This window comes from Antedon mediterranea, chromosome 7 (genome assembly GCF_964355755.1).
Source record: "Antedon mediterranea chromosome 7, ecAntMedi1.1, whole genome shotgun sequence".
NCBI classification, from domain to species: domain Eukaryota; kingdom Metazoa; phylum Echinodermata; class Crinoidea; order Comatulida; family Antedonidae; genus Antedon; species Antedon mediterranea.
In genome coordinates, this window is record NC_092676.1 from 15,425,968 (window position 1) to 15,446,736 (window position 20,769).

Below are 20,769 nucleotides of genomic sequence, written 5' to 3' on the forward strand. Positions count from 1 at the left end.
AACCAGCAAAATTGGAATCAAATAGAGGGCGGTGTTAGAAAAAAAAAAAAAAACAATAAACGGCACGTGTGACATGAGAGTTAACTGTGTAAGTAGGCAAGAATGGGTAACAACATCAGGGAGTTGTTATTAATAATCTAATAACAACTCCCTGGTAACATGAAGGAAAACATTCCTCCATGTTGAAATCAAAGAATTCTGTGTAATATAAATCTTGTGTATTTGTGATGGCCATTGTGAATGAATTTTCCTCCCGCGAGCACCCCAGCATAATAATAGCTTCGGATGTGGTCAACTGATCTGAAACCTATCAAAATATGCACACATCTGATCTGCTGCAGAAGTATTCACCCCTTCCGATCCACTACTTCAAGGCAGCAGAGGTTCACAGATTGCAAGCACTGACTCTAGTAATGGCCAAGATTGGTTTTGGCAAAGAAAGAAGATGACTTTAGGAAAAACATGAATGTAAATTACAGATAATTAATGAACAACGGCATGAACCTGCTTGTGACGGACCAGAGACCCAGTGCCATGAGGAGGATGATGTTGAGAGGGTATAGAAAGAAAGAAGCCAGGTTATTATCCACATCCAAGCAGCTCTTACATTGGCATTGCGTCGTCGCACTCAGCAATCGCACTGAGCTATGACCTGGTGGAGGAATGTGACCGTCGGGCCAAAGAGGAGTAACCGTAGCTGGATTTTTCTGCAGATTGCCGATGAAAAAGGTGTGAGAAGGGCACAGTTGATGACCACCAAAATGCTAGGCACCGACTGTTCACTGTTCACCAGCCGATCAGAAGACAATATCTGATGAGAGCTACAGAAATCTGACATTACAAACAAACATACAGTACCCTTGTAGTGTATACATTAAAGCCCCCTTCCCTACGTTTTTTAGATCTAATTTAAGATCACAAACTATATTTAATGTAAAAATAATACTATATGGTCCTATTGCGATAATTTTGTTCGTCTTTAAACGGTTAAAAATGTGAAAAATAAGTCGATTCTAATAATTATAGCGGCCCGCTATAAATCCCAAATGCATTGCGCGCGGATTGATATTTTTGTTTTTCACCTGTAATTCGCCCACTTTTCGATCGATCGTGAGGCCAAAACAAATGGAAGACTCCTAACTTTTCAGTGAAAATACCGGGTTTTCCCCAATTTGTATCAACGGAGTCTGGCAAAAATAGAAAGACAATTAATGCAGCAACTATACAACGTCAGGCTAGGTATATAGCTAGCGTAAGATGTTCGTACGTTACCGATGTTTACCAGCTAGGCCTACAAAACTAAGCCTAGCTAGGCTAGGCCTAAGACCGTCCACGAGAGGTCGATCGCCGCGAGCTACTTAGGTAGTGCATTGTTTCTCACTTTTTATCATAATTTACCATAAAACGTACATTTAAGGCAAGGAATGACATGTTTTAATGTTTTTAAAGTGATATATATGTATTATTTTCCAAAAAACGTCCAAAAAAAAAAAATTGCAGGGAAGGGGTCTTTAAATCTCAGTTTTATCTGAAAGCTGATGACATCGCAAGAATGTCATTTATTAGTCGCAGCATGACACTACAACAGACTACTGCAGTACATATTGCCTAGGACCAAAGCATCTCCACTGGCTTCCCATATAAGTAAACAAAGCATTAATTTCAAGATTCTGCTGACTACTTAATACAACAGTTTGAACTCAACTTCATCATCCTACATTAATGAGCTTATCACACCATATGATATTGTCCTCCAATGTCTTTAAGATCATCAATGCAAAATAAACTGAATGTTTCAAAACACCACTGTTTTTTATGGCCACAGATCATTAATCTTTTCTTCTGCTCATCTTTGGAATGATGTGCCACAAGCTATTAAAGAGGCAACATCAATCGATATTAATCAACATATTTTTACTTCTTATTTAATGTTCTGGTCTAATTGGTTCCATTCAGGATTTTTTTTTTGGATAGAGCTAGTGACGATAACAAACTTTGTTGGTTGCTATATGTTTATATTTTCCAGTACTTTGGTATTCCAGCGAGCTAACATGGGAGTTTCAAAGTGTTGGCGAATAGAGCGGTCTACATGTTTCCTCTGCTTCTTCATTGTTTTGGTTATCTTAGGATATTTAATGGATCATTTTTAGTTTAGAATCATTGTATTAGGCGCTATACTGTAAAGACTACAATTACTGTATTATTGTTATTATATATTTGTTATTTATCATTTATTATTATTACTGTACAATGTGTTGCTGGATAAATGTACACAGTGTAGTTAAAAATAACAATGATATTAAATTCTTAAATTAAATGATCACAGTGATAACACCTGGAATAAACCAAACTTGATTGATATATACAGAGAGTACTGAATTAGACTCTTTTTTACCTGTCATCAACCCATGGACATTCTAAAAACTAGAATATTTATTCATCATATTTAAAACCTTTTTAATTTAACATTAATAAACAAGTTAAATCTATAATAGTGTTTTTAATACCTTTTTTTTTTTATGGTATTTTGTGTACATATGGCTCTTCTTTGGTGTTCCATATTGTAGGTGTTTAAGACTTTAAATATTAGAGGTATTTTATGATTCAAGTCTTGTTATTTTGATATTGTTTAAATATACTGTATTAGATATTCTCTGAATGATTTCAGAAAATAAAACAAAATGGAACACATGAGAACTTCAATCTATTTTATCGTTTTAAAATAGATTGGAATGTCACATTTTTATGTTTTTTCTTCTCTTATTATTATTATTATTTTTTATACCCTTTTTTTTATCTGAAATTATTCTGTAGATATTATATTTAATTATTCTGCAGGGTAGCAAGCTGCATTGGTGTAAAGTTATAATGCATTACTGTGAGTCATGATACTGTATGAGGCCGGCTGCACAATGATGAAGCAAGTCTGTTCTGTCTTACGGTTTTGTGCTGTAAGCAACACAAGAAATTTACATCAGCAGTCTAAGATACCTCAGGTATATCCTTTTATCTATTAATTTATTATTCAACGAAGTGGTGCCAAAACAGATTCAACAAATCAATAAATATTGTACTGTACATTGAGTACCACTAACATTCATATTTTGTAAGTACATTTGTAGTGTAGGCCTTACTCATATTCACTAGTGGAGCTGCTTTTTTTTTGCTTCATTGAGACATTTTTTTGCCATATTTTTGGGTTAAATTAAATTTATGACAATTCTCTGATCTTGGTATGAATAAAATGTATTGTATTTCACCATACACACAAGTTTACTTAAAAACAACATCTAAACAATTTGACATTACTTAACAATACTTCTCAGACTTACCCGTTATTATGTTTCAGGGTCTTGTTTATGTGTCAACTTCTAATGATGTATTTGCAAATCTAGCATTTGAAGACTGGTGAGGGGTGACATATTGCCTTATGTACTGTGAGATTTAGTATGGAGTATAATATTACTGTATTAAAAAACATTTCAAAGGACTGACTTAATTGTGACTGTCGCAAAACTGTTACTGTTTGAAATGTACATGTAGATTTGATGAAGGTCACTTGAGTTCAGGTTTATATTTAAAGTTGAACTGAATTTGTGTTTCTGTAAACAGAATGGAATAATATAGAGTTTTTATTAGCCGTAACTTATATGATGTCATAGTTGATGTAGTTCTCAAAAACAATATTAATTTAGTGTAATTTATAAATGTTTTTTATATTCAGTAGCAGAATTCTGACATAAAATTGAGTGCATGACAAGATGGTAATTGTACTTTTTTTAAACATTTTTCTAGGGTACATGATAATATGTGTCTAACACACACAAATGTTCTATTTCTATGGAGAAATAATCCTGCTGTTGTGATTGGTCGACATCAGAATCCATGGAGTGAGTGCAATATTAACAAGTTAATTTTAAGTAATATACAACTAGCAAGAAGACGAAGCGGAGGAGGTACAGTTTATCATGTAAGTCAGCATGGTTATTTAAAGCCCATTCCTTACAATTGTTGACATTTTGACAGTATTACATTAAACCAGGTCGTTCCTTAAATTAACGTTTTATGAGAAACAATGCACTACTTAAGTAGCTCGCGTTGAATGTGCTCTCGTGGACTTTATGTTTTGCCAGATCCGTTGATACAAATGGGGAAAACCCAGTATTTTTGCTGAAAAGTTACGATTCTTTTATTTGTTTTTAAATTAAATTAGATCTAAAAAACGTAGAATGTGGCTTTAATGTAATATTGGCCCTATATTCAATACATTTTAATAGTATATAGATTGCTGTCTCACAGACTAACATCAATTCACTTAAATTGGACAGATGTGAAGTCAATCCGATTAAGCCAAAAATGAAAGCTGTTGAGATTAGATTTAATGTGTGTCATCGGAACAAGATGTGAAATGATATATAAGTTTGTGCAGGAAACTGGTGGAAATTGTGTAGGATATGTATTAAATTTTAAACGAATGGAATTATTGAAACAAGTGATAATAACCCTTTTAAACAGACCAAATGTAAAAGATTGATTGATTTCTTTGTTGAATGCTCAATAAATTGGTTTATTAATACAGTACAGTAGGTAGTTCATTAAATGATTTACGGTTTATACATGACACATAGCAAAGAAAAACCTTAAATGCATCACATTTAAATAATATTATTTACTTTCATTCATTCTGTTTTTGTTGTTGTTTTTTTAGGATCTTGGAAACTTAAACTGTACTTTCTTTACTGATAGAAGTCAATACAATCGGCGACACAACTTAGAAATGATGGTAGCAGCTTTGAAAGGCTCGTGGCCTAATATTCATGTTTCAATTTCAAACCGAGATGACATTCTTCTTGAGAACTTCTATAAAATATCCTTTGCAATTGTTTACATAAATAAATTTATTTAGGTAGCTCCATTTTAATTCAGAATTCTAAGTATTTATTGAGTATTTTACATAAATTTGCTTTGCATCCAACTGCTGGTGTACTATACCAAACCATTTAATTATATTAGACATTTTAAATGGTTGTTTGTTCTGTTGACAAGCACACTATTTTTGAAAATTTGACAACATTATTTCTGCCCTGCCATTTTGTATTTTGCAGTGGTGTTTCATTTTTAATTTGCCATGGTGTTTCATTTTCAAATTTCTGTGGCTTTTTTCAAATTGCAGTGGGTTTTTTTGTAAGTTGCTGTGACTTTGTTTGGAAATTGCCATGGCTTTAAAAAAAATGCCGTGACATTTACAGGCCACTGTAAGAGCTAGCTTACAAGCAACAAAATTTAAAAACAACTGTTTATGACAAACGTTATGTATTTTTGCAATGGTATAAATATAGCATATATTGTATATTAATATGTATTTAATTTTGTGCTTGTGTACTGTATACTGTATTGTAAATGTCTTAAATAATTACCTTAATTTTGCAAACATATCAGGTACATCTGCTAAACTTGGCCAATCAGTAGCTTATCATCACTTTACACTGATGTTGTCAGTAAAACTTGCAAGACTCAAGGATGCCTTACATGTAGACATGGTGGGTATTTCAGCTCTGTTACCTTTTATTGTATTGTTGTATTGTGGTGTACATATCCTATGTACGGTGAAATAAAAATGTGCTAGAGGATCGCAAGAAGTGGTTGTTTAAATTTATGGTGAAATTTTTATTTTATTAACCTTACAAGACACATACATAAACAAATATTGAGAAGCTTGAAACAAACCTCCATTGTACATAGAATATGATTTAAAGCACAACTTAAATGTGCTGAAAATAAATGTAAATGTGCACATATTTATTTTGCTTTTTGCAATTATGTTTGTAAGATATGTGTTTATATGTATTTTTTAATGAAACTTATTTCCTCTCTTATTTGCAAAAATGTTATACCAAAATTTGAAAAATAGAAGTTTAAAGACTTTTTGTTGCATGTGATGTTTAAATATTTTGCTTCTATTTTAACTTCTATCAAACTAGTATGATGTGCCCAAATATGGTAGTGATATTCCCAAATATGGTAGTGATATTCCCAAATATGGCAGTGATATGACATCATGTCCATATGGGCACATCACATTTTGTCACATAAAGTTTGATTGTGTAGACAGAGTTTTAATCAACGGTTTTAAATCACAGACAGGATTAGACAGCAAGGCTACAGAAAGTATTCGTTCAACTGTTCGCAATCTCTGTGATGTTGATACCAGTATTAACCACAGGGAAGTCATCTCAGCATTGGCTAAGGAGTATTATTCTGTTCACAAACCACAAGAACAATCAAAGGTGAAACAATTCAAATTAATTAGTAGAACTGTAGAGCTAGACATTGTTTTATTAAACAGATTGAAAAGGTAATATATGTTATATTACATGACCAACATTTTCTGTACTGTAGGCCAAGCATAGCATTATAAATTGCGCAAACCTAAAAATACCTGCGCAAACCTCCTCCAAATCACTTATTATTGGTTCTATCATGACTAGGACTACCATAGCAGGTAATTTATGAAAAAAAAAAATGAAATTGCTGTAAGTTGGCTTTTTTTGGGCGAAAATTGGAAATTATACGAGGGTCTTACCTGATGTATAATTGAGATTATATTAGCTTTCCCGGAGGCTTCGATTCACTGGCGACTTCAAAGCCTAAGGTCACGTCACTAGCTAACCGCAGGACTGAATCAGCGACCACTGCACTGGCAACAGGACGATGATAAAACCTAGAAAAGGTGGACTCCTGAGCCCATCCGGCAGCCTGCAAAATGTCCCTTAGAGGGACTCCAACAGAGGCCGAGGCCGCAGCCCCACGGGTCAAATGACCCCGGAACACGTCTGTATCCACACCGGCCTCCGACAGCATGGCCTGCACCCAACGGGTAATTGTTGACGAACACCTTCTTGTGTGGCACCCTGTGGTAAACAGATAAACAGTTGGCCCTCACCCTGCCGCAAAGGCCTGGTTAACCTGATATAGTGCCTGACCCCTTCCACGGGGCAAAGAGAGGACACCGAGAACTTTGGGACTTCTACTCAATGAACTCCCCGACCAACTCTAGCCTGCTTAGGCAAGATGGCCAGCAAAAAACGACGGCGAAACAGTCAAATGGTCGACATTCATCGCATTTAACGATGAGACCCTACCCAGCGTGACTAACGCGAGCAAAAGGGACAGTTTCCATGAAAGTTGACGAAGTTGCAGGCCGTCCCAAGCCATCGTGCGGAGATAATCTAGCACAGGAGAAACCTCCCATGTAGCCACATACCGTGGCTTCAGAGGATTACGATTGCAGAAAGCCTTCCTAAGTGTAGCAAAGACTACACTCCCCTAATGGTTTCCCATCAACAAATTCATGAAACTTGGAAATAGCCGCCATGTACACTCCTAGGGTACAGAAAGCCAGGCCTCCTTCCTCCTTCTCGACCAAAAACTCCTCTACTTTGGTCAAAATTGCCGAAACTGGATCCAAGTGCCGCTGCAGCCACAACAAGCTTGGTATTGCCCCATGGTAGACTGCCAACAACTTTGGACACTTTGTTCGAAAAACCCTCTGCCATGAAACGTCTCCTGAGACTAGCCAAGCCGCTAGGATGAGCCTGTCCCACAACAGATGACGGTGTCCCGAGTGAGGCTGGACCACAAGGTCGCAATGGACGGGCAACAGGATCGGCTCCTCCACAGAAAGGCCCAAGAGAAGGGGGAACCAGGCCTGAGCTCTCAAAACCGGACCTATAACCAAGACAGTCGCTAGGTCGGTCTCCCTAAGAGACAGAAGGGCGGAAATGCATAACCGCTCTCTCTGGTCCACAGAACCGAGAGAGCATCGAACGCTACTGCCCGGGTTGAGGACCCCATGACACGAACCTCGGAAATTGATGGTTGAGACGAGATGCAAACAAATCTATTGACGGCTGGAAGGGCATTGCTACCAGAACGTTCAGAATCCAATCGGTTCGGTCGTTGAAGAAACAAGAATGCATATCTGCCAGGATATTCTCCCTTCCGGTAACATGGGATGCCGACAGGATAATACCCCTGTCCAGAGCCTACCGCCACATTTCGACCGCCAAGTCCGACAAATGGCGAACCTTTGTCCTCCCTCTGTGACGAAGATAGGCCATTGCGGTGGTGTTGTCCAGACGCAGAGCCACATGGAGGTTCCGCAGACCGACCGCGAAGGTCTCGAGCCCCAGAAAAGCTTCCCTCAACTCTAAATGGTTGATGTTCCACTGCCGCTCCAACTCGACCTCCCGTCCCCTGACCGAGACAATGTGCTCCCCAGTCCAACTGGTAGATGTCCGACGTGATCGTTACAGCCAGGCTTTGCAACGGATATCCCTGCCATTGTACTGGTGAAGGCAAGTTCACCGCAGTTCCTCCACTGCTGATTCCGGTAGGACGGCTGACCCCTTGTAAGTAAAAGATCGGAGCCAGCAGGACATCCTTGGTGGATGCCCTCATCTTCCCCAACACCCTGGCCAGAGCCCTGGCTTTGAGGAACGGGGCACTGCTGACCCCGCCGCACAGATCCGACAAGGCTAGAAGCTTGCGGATATCCCTGCCATTGTACTGGTGAAGGCAAGTGTTCCACCACCGCAGTTCCTCCACTGCCGATTCCGGTAGGACGGCTGACCCCTCGTAAGTAAAAGATCGGAGCCGGCAGGACATCCTCGGTGGATGCCCTCATCTTCCCCAACACCCTGGCCAGAGCCCTGGCTTTGAGGAACCGGGCACTGCTGACCCCGCCGCACAGATCCGACAAGGCTAGAAGCTTGTCCGGAGGCAAACTGAGGGACATCGAGACCGAGTCCACCATGTGACCCAAATACCGGATCCTTGTGACAGGGACTAACACCTACTTCTTCCAATTCAGCAGGAGGCCCAAGTGATCCAGGAATTCTATGGTAAGATCCCTCTGAGAAAGGCATAGGTCGTAAGATCAATAAGATGTCATCCAAGTAAATTACCACCTTTAGCCCCAGTGAGCGTAGATGACTCGCCACCGGCTTCAGGAGTTTTTAAAATGTTTTGTTAAAGTAGAGGTGATATCCGAGATCAGAGAATAAGCGCTAGTGAATCGAAGCCGTAGGGAAAGCGTAATATAAACATCATTTTTTGGGTAAAATGTCAGATTTTACAGTGTAAATCGTGCAAACCTAAAAAAAACCTGCGCAAACCTCTTCCAAATCACTTATTATTGGTTCTATCATAAAAGTTGGCTTTTTTTTGGGCAACAAATATTTTTTTGGTAAAAAAACCCTGCGCAAACCTCGTTGGTTGAAAAAATATCAATTCTGGATTTACAAAACATTTCAACAAAAGAAGACAATTTATTTTTCAAACAATAATACTTTTTTTGTATGCATTTTTTCTCAATTATTTACAAGTAGGGTTCTTTATAACATTCCATTTGAAAAATAAAAAAATAATAATAATTTACAATGCTCTTTTTCCTTTTTCTTTTTGTCTGGTTTTTTAGCCCTTTTTAAATTATTTTGTCCCTTTTTCATGCCACTATAGTACATGGTGGATTGGTTGTTGACAACTATCCATTTGTGGAGATGGTAACATTTTCCTTCTTAATTTTTGGCATGAAAAGAGAAAATTTATCATAGTATACATTTCTTTCTTCTTCACTCATTGAAGTCCACATAGTCCACTGATCTAGTATAAATTTCTTGAAATCATTTGACAGTTTATACCCTCCCATATTAACAAATGACATTTTCACATCTTTAAATTGCCCCTTAACTAACTTTTCCAACATGATAATTAAATCCGACAGTTTCTTTTGTTTCCAATCTGCAACGGCTTTTATAAAGTGATTCATTGTTATTGTTGGTCCAACTGCCTATTAATTCTGTGTGTTTCCTTTTCCTTTAATTTCGGAAACATCTTATTCAAGTAATGTAGTGCATCTGGTGCAATGACAAATTCACGTAATAAGTTTTCTGTAATAGTAAACGATGCTTCTGACTTTGTATCGAGCAATTTTACAACTTTTTTATGTATGGAAGTTCTAACATTCCTTGGAACTCCAACTTTGTTGGTGAAATAATTGGACAAGTTTTCAAGAATATCCTTTCTGCATAGTGCATGTTTACAATGAAATGTGTCTATAAATGCTTTGTGCATAGCTAGTTCATCATCTGTACCAACTATTAAATTACTAAAATCCTTAACACCATTATTAATTAAATTATACTTTAAGAAATTATAAAATTCTGAAAATGCTAATTGATCACTCTTATGGTGGAGTAACTCCAGGCCAAAAGAGACTGGATGGTCATTGTCCATTTTAGTAAGAGTTTAGGTTTTTGTATACCATTAGAGTGAGATAAGTTTTGCCTAAATTAAATGTTTTATCGATACCTAATACTGTTTTCCCTGAACAACAAAACCTTTTAATGTCATTAATTTGGTCTTTCGAAAAGTATAAATGCAGGTGCTTGCCCTTTTATGAATACTGCCTTTTGAAGGAATTCACTGTCCGACAACATGTTCAAGACTTCTAAAATCCTGTCGGCATAATTTTGGCTGTATGATTTATAACGGCAACATTTGTTGTTCCTTTTATGTTTAGGTTATATATTTGCTTTCGATTCCTAAGGTGATCTTGTGCATCTTTTAAAATGTGCTTCGGGATCTGTCCTTACATAAGATTGATTGTATTTGGAGTTTCCGTGTGGTTCAGTTACGTTCAGTACTCCTCTATATTCATGTAGAGTTACATATTTTCCATTTATTGTGTCATCGGTGTACGTAATTTTCCGTTCATAATCAGTGTCGCACTTCTTAGAATAATATCGATGGACATTAATAGTTATAGCATTACCTTCCACAACTAACTCAGTGTACTCTTAAACTTTACTCTTTCTCTTGGTTTTTTTGTAAAATCTCCCATCATCTATCTTGTCAACTAAAGTTAAACTATTACTATTATTTACAAAATATGTATGTTTCACCTTTGAATTCCGTTTCCAGGCACCACAATCATCGTTAAACACATTGTTTCCATTCGTTTTCTTAAAACAACACAATTATTCTTTCCTTTAGGCACAGCTTGTAATGGGATTGAAGAATTTATTTCCTCCCAAATGTTCTCGATACTTAAAAATACACAGTTTTGTAGTTCTTTTAAATTGCCTTTGAGTGGTCTTCACTACTATTACTATTATCATAGGTAACATCCTGATGACCCTCATTGTAGCTTTCGTCATTGGTAAAATGAGATGTGGCCCTGCCAACACCTAAATCAACATCATCTAATTGAAATTGTACATTATTTACATCAAGGTTATTCATTTGAAACTCTCTTAGATACTGAGGCTTGATCAATTTTAAGGCAATTTCCCTTATACAACACTGCTGGAATACTAGGTTGAAGGCATCATAAATAGGACTCACAGAGCTCAGAAAAGTGGCATATACTTTCATCATTGGGTCGCAAAGACGATCATAAATAGTTCTTCCTTTCTGGTTTTCTGCTCTGAAACCAAAGTATGATTTCAAGGCATCCCATTGTAACAATTTTTTAATGATTTACCAAGTGACAGCCACCTAGTTCGGCAGTGCTTTATTACCCTCTGCAACATTACAGAAGTCCTGGAATTCTTTTAGCTCCTCTCTTCTCATGCTGCTTTTTTCAAAGTAGTAATAAATGTCAATTATAAGCCATTCCGGATTGTAGCTTAACTCCTTGTAGGCTGTCTTTGCACAGATGTTAACGAGATGATTAGGGCACCCAACACTATAAATCTGTGGAGCTTGCTCTTTAACTTTTGTCAACACACTTGATCATTTTCCAATCATAACATTACAGTTATCAGATGAAAATCCGACAGCATTATCTCATAAAATGTTAGCATTCTTTAAAGATGTGTCAACAACATCAAAAATAGATTGTGCTGTTGCTATGTTGCATACTGGCAAATCAATGAATCCAACACACACTTTTCCAGCTTCATTCATGTAGCGTACCAATACAGCACTTTCCTTTTCGCATATATCATTCAACTCATCTAGCATCAGGGTAAATGGCTGTCCATGGTCTCGGAGACATGTCAACAACATCTTTGATGCCTCTGGCTCTAAAGAAATAAAAATTAAAAAAATAAGTTTAATACAACATTTAAATCATTCCAATCATTAATTACCCATGTTCAAAAAAATGTATAAATATTTAATCTACATACATAATCTACCCCTTAATTCCGGAATAAATCGGCCTTTCTTTGAAACTTCTCTGACCTATCCACATCCTCTAAAAATTTAGGAACCCAAACATTATTAAAATATTCTAGGGTACGTATAAGCGACAAGAAACTCTTGGAATCCAAATATTTAAATGCTCGATGAATAATACCCAATTTCTTGTTTGCAGAAGATATGGGACACATGAGACCTGAAACACAGCTTATCAGCAATTATAACACCCAGATCTTTCAGCTCTCTTACTGTTTCCAGTTCAATTCTCTGTTCACCTCAGCCCCCCCCCCCCAACCCCCCCGATACAATATTTAAATTTCTGGTTAATGTACCAAAATGCATATCTTACATTTCGACAACTGCCATTATACAATGAATCAATGTCATTCTGAAATTTAATCTTGTCATCTATATTATTAATACTTCAATACATTTTTGTGTCATCCGTAGATGGATGTCATTTATAAATATCGGAAATAAAATAGGGCCCAATACACTCCCTTGAGGAACTCCGCTAACTGCATCTTTCTACTTGATTCCTTCTACTGATACTTTTTTTTTGTTTCCTTCCAACCAAAAAAGATCTAATCCAACTTAATAATTTGTCTTCAATTCCATCAAATTCAAATTTATTCAATAAACGAGAATGAGTGACCTTATCAAATGCCTTTTTTTAAATCTAGATACAGACAATCAAAACAATCCTGGAAATCCAAAAGAATTCTGCATTGAGAAATGAGGCCTACACACATGTTTTAAAAGTTCTGGTTTTTATGTAACAATGAAACTGTGAAAAACAAACTATTCGGAGGAATGGCTGGTGAACCATCAGAGATCACCATTCCTACTTTTTTCAAGAGAAATGTTTAGCTCAACATTGTTTTTTTTTTCATTATTTTTGTGCTATTGTTTTTGGCATCAACCTTGTGTTGATTCTAATAAAGACATTTTACTGGGCAGTCGTGTCCCTTTTACGATTCTCAATTTTGTCTTTAGCACAAACAGGTCTGCTTTCCACCTTCAATGCTGTTTTCTGCATCCATAAAACCATTATCAATTTTATTTTTGATATCTTTGATACTTGTTTTGAAGCCATTTTCTGGAGAGAGAAAAAAAAGGTGTAGTATGGTGTACTTATTTTGATTGGAATCTTTTAAATATTAAAATCTAGTACAAAATGTTGAATTTTAAACAATTAAATAGAGACTCGAAACTGAGGGAATTCCAAAAACATTATTAAAATTGGATATTAAAATTGAAATCCCAAAGGATGACTGTTGGGAGAGGCAATATCAAAAGCAGTGACTCCATATAAGGATGAGGAAATCTGGTAGTGGAAGTAGATGGGCTTCTGTATAAAGTACAAACTACCAGGCGGCCTGTGTCCTTATTCAGGATCACAATCTTGGAATCGTTAGTGTCAGAGTGAATGACTTTGATGACTTTTCCTACACCACCAGGTCCACGCAGAAACAACCTATAAGGCTTAGGTTTTCCTCTATTGTTTAATGCTGAAACTGCACTTTTATACCATTTTCTGTGATAAAGAACCACCACAAAATACAGTACTTGTTTTTCAACCATATTAAATACTGTATACAACAATACAACACACGCATCAACCAAAGTTTCAAATGGTGTGCCCATTACAATTAAGTCAACACTTGCCATCATAATACAATACAATGATTAAAGGTGTTTTCTCAACAACAGAGAAGACCATACTAGTTAACTTTAAGCTAATCTATAATAATGACAACCGTTCTGCCCGCACCGTTGTACCTATACCATTACGGTCCAATATCGGCAACAACACAAGGTTGTACTCGAAGTACACTAACTAAAATTTAGAAATAAATGTAGCCATACAATACGACTCCTCATGCATTGTTGCATACTAAATACACTGCAGCTGAATTAAACATTGTAAAGTAAACAAGTTTGACACGCCAATCACGCATTTAGTATAACCATTGGCTTTAGATTATTTAACAATTGCAGTTCATAGCGATTACCTACATCATGACCGTTGCTTGTATTTTCTGCCCTTTGAAGTAAGTCAAATATCTTCATGATCATCATCTAAACTTTCAAACTGGGTGAGCATTTTTCAAAATCACAGCTCTGCTTTCTTTAGACATGTATAAATACTAAATTTCTGCTAACTTTTTCATTGGCATTGACAATAATCTGTAAACAGATTCTTGAGCACTACCTGTAACTTCACAGTGATTCAGAAACACTGAACCAACCTTTCTTAACACAGATTTCACCTCTTTATCTTGGTGTTCTTTGCATGCTTCTTTTAGCAGTTCTCCCATGCCCTTTTCATTTTTACTCACGTTGAAAGCTACATACACTACACAAGCAAGGCATCTAGAATGAACACAGTAGGGTTGTATGTATTTGCTCTTTCCATAATGTTGTTTGTACCTTTCTGTGATTTGAACTTCATCCGTGTTTGCTGTTTCACACAACTTAAACAGTGAACTATCAACTATCAACATCTGTGTTCTCATCCATCATAACATTAAGTACAGCACCAAGCACATTTTTAGCAGCCTGTTTTTTTTGTTGCTCTGCCAAGTTTGTCATTAGGTTCTCAGGCTAAAAGTAGTGAAATCTACTAGATTCTTTCTTTTTGGTTATCCGCAACTTTAAGTTGCGGATAACCCTTGTGATTGTAAATATCTTTTTCTTCATCATCTTCTTTGTTATTCTTCTTTCTTTCCCGGATTTTTGTGACCAGCATATCTCTATTGCTTGTGAACATAACTTTGTATAACTTTGTCAAAAGATTGACCTGTAGCTGTAGATGTGCAAGAAACTTCGTTATATGACGTTAGAGTCGCGCAGCGTGAGTTACGCGCGATTTTATGAATTTAAATGGTTGCGATCATAGATTATAAACCAAAAGTCATTATATATTGACACTTTGTGAAAATTTAAGTTAAATTAAGGGCAAACTTTCTATGGATTAAAAATGACATGTTTCACAAGAAGTTACGCGCGCACGCGCATTTAAAATTTAAAAATGCGCAAAATTAATTTCTAATTAACTTTCTACGCTGATCATGACATTTTGCGCATGTCAAAAATTCCCACGCGCGCGAAAAAAATTACGCGTAAGGTGCGCACGGAGCACGAAAATCATGTGTTTTCTCTTGAATTATGATTTGACAGTCTTTCCTAGTTATTTTAAAAAAGATTGACATCATTTCAAATTAAAATGACGTCATACGAACACGTTGATTTACACCATTTGCGCGCGTTTTAGTTGCAAAAGTGACAACATAATGTCAAAATTAAGCCTATTTTTAATCTATTATAGCTCCTCAGGATCAACCGTTACCCCCAATTTTTTTAATTTAATATGTAAGCAGATATGTTGTAGATATGAATTCATGCAGAATCTTTACCACTCGGATGTTATGACGTCATCGTATGGCCACACGAATGTAAAATATTGGATTTTTTACTGTTTCGCTATTGCTCATCACATTCAACAAAGCGCATCTCGCTTATACGTATTCCATTTCCCCCGAAATTGTAATATTGTCTACGTCAATCAACTATCTTTCGCATGAATTAAAAATATTTTAATTTTTATGACGTCATCATGTCTAAAAACGTAAATAACTTGGGTCACTTATTTTCATCTTTACAGTAAATTTCAATCTGTTATAGCTCGTCAGATTAAAAAGTGATAATCATGATTAAAACGTTTTCTGGAAGCTATTGGATTGTAGATACGAATTGATGTGAATATTTTGCCAATCAGATGTTGTGACGTCATCATATGGCCAGTTGAATTCAAAAAGTCATATTTTCATCTCTTGCGTCAAAGTTCATTGCGTTTAAACGAGAGCGCATCTCACTTTTACGTTCCCAAAATTCTTCAAATTTGTTTTAATGTAATTATTTAGATAATTATCTTCTAAAATGGTTATCTTTATATGTCAATTTGATGATGTCATCGTGTTAATAATTGGATTTAAAAGATGGGTCTCGTAATTTCGTCTATGCTACACTGTATATAACATATATACAGTTTATTCTGTAAAATACTGTAATATGGTGTATGCTACATAATAGGTACAATTCAGCACTGTAAACATATTTATTTCATGTCAAAGGATGGCATAATAATTGTCGAGGTTCATATAGTTTAAAGTATGTGCATGTTGCGTATGCGCGGATAACCCGAACTCGTCAAAGTGACGAGTTCAAATCTAGTTTCACATTCGTTTGTAATTTGACCAGTTTTTTGTCAGTTGTTTCCTTACTTCAGGATCTCGGCCACTACTGATATTTTGGTCCATGTCAAAGTCCATGTTTAAAAAATACAGAGGGCGTGCTATTTAATATCTCGTATGGAAGATACAAGAAAGTCATATTTTAATATAATAAGCTTTTGTGACGTGACCAATATCAATTTTCGAAAGAAAGTTGATTCGAGCCAGTTGAATACCATTATAGCTGAGCTCGCGAGCAGGCCTGCTTGAAATCTAAGTCGTGCAGCAACTGATCTCTGTACTGGGCTACGACCAACCAATCATCAAGGTAGCGCCCGAATGGCCCGAGTAGTAGAGCGACAAATTGGTAGAGTTGATTGTTGATGCAGAAGTGCAGCCACTGCTGATCGACATTGATGGGTATGTGGAAGTATGCATCCTTCAGATCTATCGAGGCTGTCTAGTCTACTTGTCGCAGGCCAAGCAGAATTGAGGAGAGTGTCTCCATTCTGAATTTTGATGGCTGAATGTAGCGCTTGTTCAGACTCCTTAAGTTTAAGATCTGTCGCCCTCCGCTGGAATCGATAGCCCTCCTGAACGGTCGCGCAAACACTTCCGAATGTGTGGAATCGACCCCACACCTGTCCACTCTCGCTGCTGGGAGTGGACCACCTTCTTGCATCAATGATGCCGCATGTATCGTCGTTGATTACAACGATGGCCCCTCGATTCCCCACAGCGGGTGAGGTAAGCGCAAAAGGGCTGAGAAGTTGATGTACATGTAGCCTGCACCACAGGTCGAGGTGGTATGTTTTGTTGGTGCAGAAGACGCACCAGATCTTCAGCTTCTTCAGCCAAATAATAAGAGCATTTATTGTGCGCTGCACCGCCAACAGCTCGCAAAAAGCAGGGCCTCACTGGGAGACCAGAGACCGGAAGCGTGTCGAATATCCGAATGCCCTTTGGAGGCATCTGTAGTTTTTCAAACCGTCATCTATGTCTCGGTTTCATCATCCTCCATATATCGAGGTTCCTCTCATTCCCGGGCTCATTTGTCCTCCTGCTAGGAGAACGTGCCGAAGAAAAGGTCCGTGGACCTAAACGCATCCACCATAGTGAATTGATTGTGGTGGCCAGGCACGATGTCTGTCTCCTGCAGCAGATTATTTCGGAGTGCTGCGCCAGCACTCGTTTGTATTCCAGGAGCAGTGTACCTTCCTTTTACGCCAAGCGTGTTAGTACCGCGGGTACAACCCGGGTTAACCAGCGCCTGTAAACCTGGTGTCACCGAACTGTCATTGATGTCCGAGTTTCATCATCCTCCATATCGATGTCCTCCGGATCCGGCGCTGCGGAAAGAAGAACCAGAGGAGGAGACTGCACAAAGGCAGCGCTCACACAGTAGCCACAACCACTTGCAGAGAAGCGGGAGACAGAGCAAACGGATTCTCGACTGGAGCCATGACTCTGGAAGCGTTGGAGTTGGAGGAATAATACCGGGACTGGGGGAAACGACGGTGTCTCAACGCGAAACTCGGGCCTAGGCGAGGTGGAATTAGCTGACTTATCAGTGTGTGCCGGCAGTGAGGCAAAACACGCCGGAGACTACCTTTAAACGCTGCAGGTTTAAACACTTTGTGTGCTTCTCCCACTTGATCGTGGCACAGGGCTACTCCCACAGCTAGCGCAAGCCATTTTGGGCATCCCGACGAACCACACACAACCCAAAGCAAACCACCAAGAAAACTCGCCACCGGAAACGCAGATCACGGGCTAAAAAACTTTCTCTAGATATGTGATACTTAGCTTCATTGAAAAACATGGTTTCTGGTGAACAGCTTTGCTTTAATCTCTAGCAATAGCTTCTCACACAATCAAAACACAATGTTGTGCTTAGCTCAATACTATTGTTCTCTCTCTAAACGAAACGTTAATATTTTTTTTTTTTACCATATTTACTGCGGATGATCCATCCAGCAACTGCTGATAATTAGGGACCCTCAGAGGTTCACAAGACAAACATATACACAAGATGCTCTACATAAACAAAGTCTTATTACAAGTCTTTGGTAGTGGAGTTGTAATTTTGTCCTTAGAAAAATCCTGACATGTGAAAGGACTTGAACCCAGGACCCTTGGAGTGGTAGCCTGTCTTGAAAGGGAGTTCAAGAAAAAAAATGACTTTTCGGGTTATGTTCTCCCCTTGAAGGGGAAAAATCCTATGTCGGTTTATCCAGATAAGCTAGACACGTAATAGACTGTATAATATTGTTTATTTTAATAGTTGTATTATGTAGATCCAACAGATGAAAAAAGCTGGCCAGGTATAGAAGATATGAAAGAGAAACTAAAGGTATATTAAACAAATAGTGACTAATAATTACTAGTAAATTATATTAGTGTACATCAAATTTAATTTGATTGTGTTTATAGAGTTTACTGTAATTCAGGGGTGGTCGCAGAACTATTTTAAAAGGGTGAGGGAGGGGGTTGCCCACAAGTTCAGGACCAGCCGTAGATAAAGAATTTTTGCAAATTTTGTTAAATGACACCCCAAGATGACAGGGAATAGTACTCATAGCACGTAAAATTCATGATAAATGGCACCTTTAGTTCGCCGGAAATGACAATGATGAGATAAATAGGGTGCTTGGAAATACTTAAATGATGGGGAATCTTCGGCAAAATTAAATAATTATGGACAAATCAACGACCCATATGATGGGACTTTCCATGAACAGTGTGTAGTGGACTTTCGTACCTTCTCAGGATGCACACAAGCAATCCAAACAGCCATTGTGAGCATGTTCAGAAATATATCCACACAAAAAAATACACTGACAGCCAGCGGTAAATTGTGCGCGGTATTGTAATGCTGGTTTATTTTACACTGCCGTCTGTCCAATTTACATAGGCTCTTCCAAAACTGGACATCTATAACGTTAATGGTTATTATATATGATAAAATGGGATGTAAATTTTAATTTAGTGACAGAAACATTTAGCATGAAATTACTTGGGTGTTTCCCGGGCAACTGGGGCAGCCCCCCCCCCCCCCCCCTGCGTCTGCCCCTGTAATTCATAGAATAAGATTACAACCACTGGGATACAAAAGTACTTGATTTGAAGACAAATTAAACTGATTACAATTACTATAGTGTTTGTTTGCATTTGCTTTTATTTTCAATATACCATTCAATGCTTCACTTCAGTTAAACTGTAGTTTTCAAATTAACATTTTCTTTTTCAAACGGTAGTCATGGAAATGGGTTTTTGGCAAGTCACCTCGTTTTAGTGTTGAGAGATGTGAAGGTGAGGTGTCTGTTGTAATTCACACGTATCAAGGAAGGATTGAAAGAATAGACATCAATACACCACCTGATGCAGTTGATGCAAATGATACAGAAGAACTTGTAACAATTCTGACAGGTATTTTTGTATAAACCTATTGTAACATGTACAGTACTAGCTAGCCTACACATTATGTAGGTTCAGTATGTAGTTAAATGCATTACTTTTTAAATGATACATCAAAACTGTTGTTTTTTCGCTTCATGAAAAGGACAGTCTAAAAACTGTAACTAAAATTTGTCAGGATCCCGATCATCCTCTAAATAAATTAAAAATAAATAGCAACATTGTACAACAAATTCTCTCTTCTTGTGGTAAATTGTGTGATTCTGCTTACCCTCAACAATGATAAATTGCCATGTTTTATACAGGTTACTGTAATTACTTTACACAGTAAAACCATGCTATTTAATATCCATAACTTTCTTGTTAAAAACAATAGCTATATTAAGCAATATGTTTCTGTTACATATGATTTATTTTCTTCATTTTTCAGGTATTCGTTTTTGGTCATCTGACATTTTAGAGGCTTTGAATTCTTTTTTAAATACAAGAACCTTTACAAGAGAGAACCAAGAAACCTGGAAAACTATTGAACATTTAATAATGTCAACTGCCATCTGATAAATATATTTTTCAACAATCAATAGATTAAAATGGAATGCTTAATAGCTATTTAGAGTAAAATGTGCAAGTAGTTTCAAAGCAATATAAGCATCTGATCACATGCCATAAATCTTCTAATAGTAACCCACACTCTAATAGTAACCCACCTTATAAGTCAATCTATAAAAATAACCCACTACTCTAATAGTAACCCATGGGGGTTACACAAAAACAAAAACTATTGACAAAATGATTGGTCGTTGATACAGCCGTATTTTGAAAATAAGGAGATAATGCATGTTGATTATGGGAGTAGGGGAAGCCGGAGTGTTTTGAGTTTATAAAATAAAGTTCGAGTCTAAACAAATGT

The 20,769-nt window shown here is 37.1% G+C and overlaps 1 protein-coding gene across 2 annotated transcripts; it reads left to right on the plus strand.

Moving 5' to 3' along the window:
• Positions 1-61: 61 nt before the first annotated feature.
• On the plus strand, positions 62-20,428 carry LOC140055037 (lipoyl amidotransferase LIPT1, mitochondrial-like). Of its 2 annotated transcripts, none has more exons than XM_072100198.1 (10): positions 62-88; positions 2,839-2,996; positions 3,350-3,408; positions 3,796-3,970; positions 4,709-4,867; positions 5,433-5,540; positions 6,141-6,287; positions 18,727-18,795; positions 19,700-19,871; positions 20,290-20,428. In XM_072100198.1, exons 2-10 carry the CDS (start codon positions 2,886-2,888, stop codon positions 20,415-20,417), a joined length of 1,128 nt encoding a protein of 375 aa, XP_071956299.1. In that variant the 5' UTR covers positions 62-88; positions 2,839-2,885; the 3' UTR covers positions 20,418-20,428. The 2 variants fall into 2 exon arrangements, with proteins under 2 accessions (XP_071956299.1, XP_071956298.1); XM_072100197.1 differs by lacking the exon at positions 62-88 and adding an exon at positions 96-202.
• Positions 20,429-20,769: the final 341 nt, after the last annotated feature.